General features: G+C 38.7%; 1 protein-coding gene across 1 annotated transcript; it reads right to left on the bottom strand.

The window, feature by feature from the left end:
• Positions 1–222: 222 nt before the first annotated feature.
• On the bottom strand, positions 223–2,774 carry LOC138029823 (death domain-associated protein 6-like). The gene has a single exon (XM_068877650.1). The coding sequence runs from the start codon at positions 2,730–2,732 to the stop codon at positions 1,362–1,364; it is 1,371 nt and encodes a 456-aa protein (XP_068733751.1). The 5' UTR covers positions 2,733–2,774; the 3' UTR covers positions 223–1,361.
• Between the last annotated feature and the right edge of the window lie 3,226 nt (positions 2,775–6,000).

The following is a 6,000-nucleotide window of genomic DNA, read 5'->3' as shown; positions in this document are numbered from 1 at the left end:
CTTATTTTGAATACTTATGAGCTAGTTGTGTTAATTTCTTCACTTTGATCTGATTACGAGGACATGAAATCATTGAAATGGCAAGAAACCTTTTCTTTCATTAGTTTTTTGCGATATTAACTCAGCTTTCTGCTAAACTTTCGTTGAACAACTCTCAAAACAAAGAAACACTAGAAAGGTTTTAACACCAAGGGTTAACTTGACACTTGACCAAGGATTCTCTTTTTCAAATAAAAATACTAAAATTATTTAATGCCAATATTTTAAAATATTCATCTTGTATAATGTTATCTCTATACAGCTGCAAAGTTTGAAGGTCAATTATCATTGTTGTCACTTTCGTCATCTGAAAGAACTATTATTACGTTAGATCTGTCTGCAGAAATGATTTTAGCTAATTCTTGAGGTAGCACTAATAGAACGATCACCATTTTTAGCTGAAGAGGAAGAAGCAACATTTTTTTGTCTCAATCTTTCCTTTGTATTTGACTCCTTAAAAGAGACATCCTTTATTCCAAGAAGTTCCACAGTTCCTTTAGTTATGTCTGATGTTAATTCTGTTGTTATGGTTTCTTCATTTACCTCATCATAACAGGCTTCATGAGATTCTGTAACATTTGTCTGCTTCTCAGATTTTGCAACACACTCAGACAAAACAGGAAAAGACAGTTCCATAATACCACAGTTAAGTTCACTTGATTGCAAAGTCACATCATTTTTCTCACCATCTTTAGCATTGTTCCCAATGGTATGTGCTCCACTAATAGACCTTATTAACAGTGACCGCCATGTTGGATTTGCTATTATCATGCAAATTAGCGACACACTTCTGAGGGGGCAAACAACACAAGTTCGAGAGGTTTTAACAAACATCTTGATTTTTTCCACGTTCACTGAACGTTTTTCACCTAAGTAGTAAAATAGAATGATTACACAAGTTACTTCGATGTTTTTTTAGTAAAAAATGAGGTGATAACAAAGTAGAAAGTCAAAATGTCAAAGGCAATCAAAGATATAAAATTATTATAAATGGGACTTAATTCTAAATTCTAAAACGTACTTTTAGAAATGTTATTTCAATATTTCAACGAGCCGATTTTCCGCAATTTGCCTTTTTTCCAATGTTTGCCCCCCAGCAAAACACATGGCTAATTTGCATGGCAATTTGAAAACCAACATGGCGGCTATCGTGAATAAGGCCTATTACTTGGCGTGGCTTCTTTATTTCAAAATCCTCCATGTCACTGGCACTCGAGTTTGTTGACTTTAAGAATGAGTTTGTTTTTGGAATGCTGCATTGTGAAAGAGATCCACTATGGTCATCAAACCCTTTCTCATCTTCATCACTTTTCCCTTTTCCTTTATAATTCAAAGTCGTCACATTCTCCACCACTAGAATCTAAGGCCCCTGCATTAGAAAGCTGAGAAAGTCTTTTTTTTCTTTTCCCTTCAAAGTCGTTTTCTTGGTTTGAACTTTCAGAATCACTAGTACTCCCATGACCATTTCCACAATTCTTCAGGCGTCCATAATGAGCATACTTGTTAAAAACTTCATCAAGAGCTCTTTTGCTCATCCTCTTGTTCTCCTCTAGCTTCTTCAGGAGAGACGGATCTCTCATGGCAGGGTCATCCCTTGTGAGATAGTCATCAGTTAAAAAACAGCCAGAATTGTTTGTAAAATCTAACCGACGCCTCTTTTGTAACTTGTTACCAACATACATAAATACTTCATCAGTAATGTCTGCAAGGCCCTGAGGTGCTATTTTCAAACCATGCTTTTTCTTTGCCTCTGAAATGACAGTGCTCATGTCATGTCTATCCGGAAAACGACCTTTTTTCTTTTTCAAAAACCTGTTAACAGCTCTGTCAATTTCTGGGAATCCTGTGGGGGGGCATCTGACCTCTTTCTCTGTTACCCTCCCTGTCTCTGCGGTTCTGCCTTTAATTCTGCATATCTGATTCCAGATTTGATTAAAGCGATCTTTTAATCTGCACTCTTGAATATAAGTGCTGTCATTCATGTTCATCTCGTCCAAGGTTAGCTCCGCTTGATTTAAAATCCTTATTCTTTCGTTTACGTGTTTCATTTTCTCCTCCAGTCTTCTCAGGAGGCGCTTTCGTTTTCTCGGCGAAAGCGCACGTGTAAGCGTCGACTCATGATTGTTTTCGCTGATTTTTCTTCTCCCCGTTTTATTCCTTTGTGTGGGCCCTTTTGAATGTCTAGAAGAAACATCTGAACTAGTGCTCGGTCGAGGAGCTTCTACCTCGACCGGTTTAACTTCCTCGTTTGTGTCGATCGTTATATGAATAATGGTCTTGTTTTGTCCCGTCTCCTCCCCTCTTGAGTATATCGTGACCTCTTCGTTTCCAATGTTACTAACATGATTATCTGTCGTTGCACTTTTCTCCTCACAAGATTTCGATTTAGACTGACACTGCCTTGAATCGAAAGCAAGAAGCGATAAAATACTGCCTGTAAAAATATATGCGTTCTCTTCAGCAAGCGCTTCCGTTCTCCACCTAAGTGACTTTTTGAAATTCGCGGACGAAACGAACTCTGACCGAGCATCCCTAAATTTCAACCGAAGTAGGATGAATTCTTCTTCAGAGATCAAAGGCTCCACTTTAGAGGCAAAGGCCTTAAAGAGCTCCTCCACATCTGCATCGTCCTCCTCGTCGCTGGACACGACAACGATCGGATCGCTTAAAGTTTTGTTCTTCCCTCTTTCCATTTCAAACACGTTCCCCGTTTCAATATGGCGTCTTCCTTTTCCAGTCTCTTCCTCATTTTAGTACAAAATGTCCAAATTAGGAAATTAAAATACAATAGGTTACCAAATATGGTAAAAAGACGAAAACATAGTTTTCTGATTGGCCGAGCTGTTATAATTAATATGCGCATATATTTTACATAATTTATGATAATTATGTCAATTTGACACCAAATGTAACAATTTTTTCCTACGTTTTAGGAGACAATGTTAAAATTTTTAGTGCCATAAGTTTATGAAAAAATAAGGAAAGTTTATTGTGGTTTTGGAAAACCCAAGTGCGCTCGTTGATAAAGAACTGCACTCGAGGGTTGGAAATCTTACCGGAATCAGTGGACCAGCAAAGTGAATTACTTCAAGTAACTACAGTAGAACCCGGATAACTCGAACCCCAAGGGAATCGAAAAATAGCGGGGGTTCAATTTAACGGGGCTAGTGTTGAATTAACAATTACTCTATGTATGAGCGCGCATGCGCACCGGTTGGTTTAGCACGGGGTTGTCTCGCGGGAGGTCGCTGGTTCGAACCCTGGACGGATCAACACTCAGGATCTTAAAATAAGTGAGGAGAAGGTGCTGCCTTTGCAATTTCATCTGCAAATGCGAAGACTTTCAAGTGTTCTCGGATAAGGACCGTCTCACAAATATCTTCTATGTTCATAAGTTAATGTGCCAACCAGGCCCGGGTTGTTCTTATTCAAGAACTTGAGCCAACGTCAACGTCGGAAGTGAAAAGCTGATGCTTTATTAATCTTTTCTGTTTTATTATTATTATTGTATATTTTACTGTTAAGTATTTGCGTAATCTAGGTTCCAGTCCCCTCATCCGCTTTGTTATATATAAATAGCTGTTTTAAATTTCAACGGTTCCTTTTGAAAATGTATGTAGAGCACATACGAAACGTCAAGTCATAATCAAAATGAACAAGTTCAATATGTTTATTACTGCTGTTTGTGTCTTATTTATGATCAAACTACGATGGCCCAAGAACAAAAATATTTACGATAAAGCATTCTTTTATCAAAAATAAGACACAAACAGCAGTGATAAACATATTGAACTTTTTCATTTTGATAATGACTTGACGTTTCGTATGTGCTCTACATACATTTTCAAAAGTAACCGTTGAAATTTAAAACAGCTATTTATATATAACAAATCGAAAATAAAAGAGACCTTCTTTATTCAAGAACTTGAGCCAGCTTTCAACGTCAACGTCGGAAGTGAAAAGCTGATGCTTTATTAATCTTTTCTGTTTTTATTATTATTATAACTATAATTATTATTATTAATCCGGTTAAGTATTTGCTTAATCTAGGTTCCAGTCCCCTCATCCGATTTGTTATATATAAATAGCTGTTTTAAATTTCAACGGTTACTTTTGAAAATGTATGTAGAGCACATACGAAACGTCAAGTCATTATCAAAATGAGAAAGTTCAATATGTTTATCACTGCTGTTTGTGTCTTATTTTTGATCAAACTACGATGGCCCAAGAACAAAAGCATTCTTTTGTTCTGTGGTTGCCAAAAATTAAATAACAAAAGAATTGTTTATGAACAGTTCAGTCTCCTCTAGCATGCAATACGGATGCTGCTATGGAAACATCGATTGAGTAAGTTTGTGGAGTACTGTCAAAAGAAATTATGCGGTCGATCGCAGTTGCTACGCTTAGTGATTTTAGTTAAAAATCTCGCGCCACTTTATCAACCGATGAGAAGAAAAACCAAAACCAAGGTAAACTGCGATAAAATCGCTAAAATCAGTTTTCTTTGTTTCCCGCCATAATCTGCGCGCGAAAAATTATTTACTTACCATGTCAATCACACGTGAAAAGATTGGGTATCAATTGACAGTCTTCACTCCGGATCTGCTACTTTAAGCCCGCCGCACACTTGAGGAAAGAGCTGAGCAAACTGCCTCGCGAGGCGGTTTGCCCAGCCGTTTCATCACGTGTGCGGGGAAATTGTGGTGAGAAATTCTCCTCGCGAGGCCGTGAGGATAAAATCAAACATGTTTGATATTTTTGGCCTCGTGAGACAAATTCCTCAATGTGTGCGGCCATCGTGAGAATCGAGCTGAGCTTGGTTTAATCAAGCATCCAATGAAAATACATGGCATACTCACGTGACTCCAGTGGTTCAGGATGGTGTCGGAGGAAGAAATTCCAACCTCACTGAACGCATGTGAGAATGCCATGTATTTTTAATGGTGCTTCATTGCCCAAGCTCAACTCGATTCTCACGATGGCCGCACACAATGAGGAATTTGCCTCGCGAGGCGAAAAATATCAAACATGTTTGATTTTTTTCTCACGGCCTCGCGAGGCCAATTTCTCACCAACGGCTGAGCAAACCGCCTCGCGAGGCAGTTTGCTCAGCTCTTTCCTCACCGTGTGCGGTGGGCTTTAGCACGTGCCCGAACGTTGATTGGCACCGCATAATTGGCTTTCAAGTAGGGGGCGGAGTTATTCACCGGACCGTGAACTGCACGCGAAATCTTCTGGCTCGATTTTCTATGAGTTTGTTTTGACTCCAAAATTACATCTTCTCGGACCTCCTGTCCCGACGGGTTTTAAGATATCCAAATTTTCATTTCTCATAAATGATTTTACCACCTCAAATAACTTGTGTGGAATTTTTCGTTTGTTTTCGGAGACTGATTTTATGGCACTTTTTCTGCCCAAATTAAGTATGAGATAAAAGTTTCGACTTTGGTGCGTGATATTTCCTTCAATTCGTAAAATATCAAGTGCATTCATCTGTGACTAAGGGCGCTTTCCTTTTGTCAGAACTGGCTGGCCAGGCCCGTCAAGTTGCAAAGCAAATGCAACAATTCGAAGGAACACTTGCGTAATAATCCCTTGCATTATTCTTCCTGTGGAGTATACATGTATATCATCCTCGAAATGTGTCGACTTAACGGAGTTGTAGAGTTAGTCCTTCCAAATACCTGGTCTGGCCGGTCAGTTCTGTCAAATGGAAAGAGTCCTAAGATGTAACAAAGTGCCGGCTGTTATTTTCGCAATAAAATGAAGGGGCAGGAGCTTCTGAGCAGACTCGGTTCTGAGTTTAAGGCCTCAAAACTAAAAGGCAATATTAAATGCCAAGAAACTAAAACTTTATTCCAATAATTCAATCTGTTAGCTTTGATATGATATATAGTTTGACGCCATACAGAAAATAGCGGCGCGACAATTTCACTTTTCCGCGGACACCTCATTTTCCTT

The sequence above is a fragment of the Montipora capricornis genome, chromosome 2 (assembly GCF_036669925.1).
Source record: "Montipora capricornis isolate CH-2021 chromosome 2, ASM3666992v2, whole genome shotgun sequence".
Classification (NCBI taxonomy): Eukaryota; Metazoa; Cnidaria; class Anthozoa; order Scleractinia; family Acroporidae; genus Montipora; species Montipora capricornis.
Note: the sequence above shows the minus strand (reverse complement) of the source record. Positions and strands in the feature narration are given on the sequence as shown.

What these genes read in the sequence shown, in the direction of transcription:
- LOC138029823 (XM_068877650.1), bottom strand. Translation starts at nt 2,732, where the DNA reads ATGGAAAGAGGGAAGAACAAAACTTTAAGCGATCCGATCGTTGTCGTG.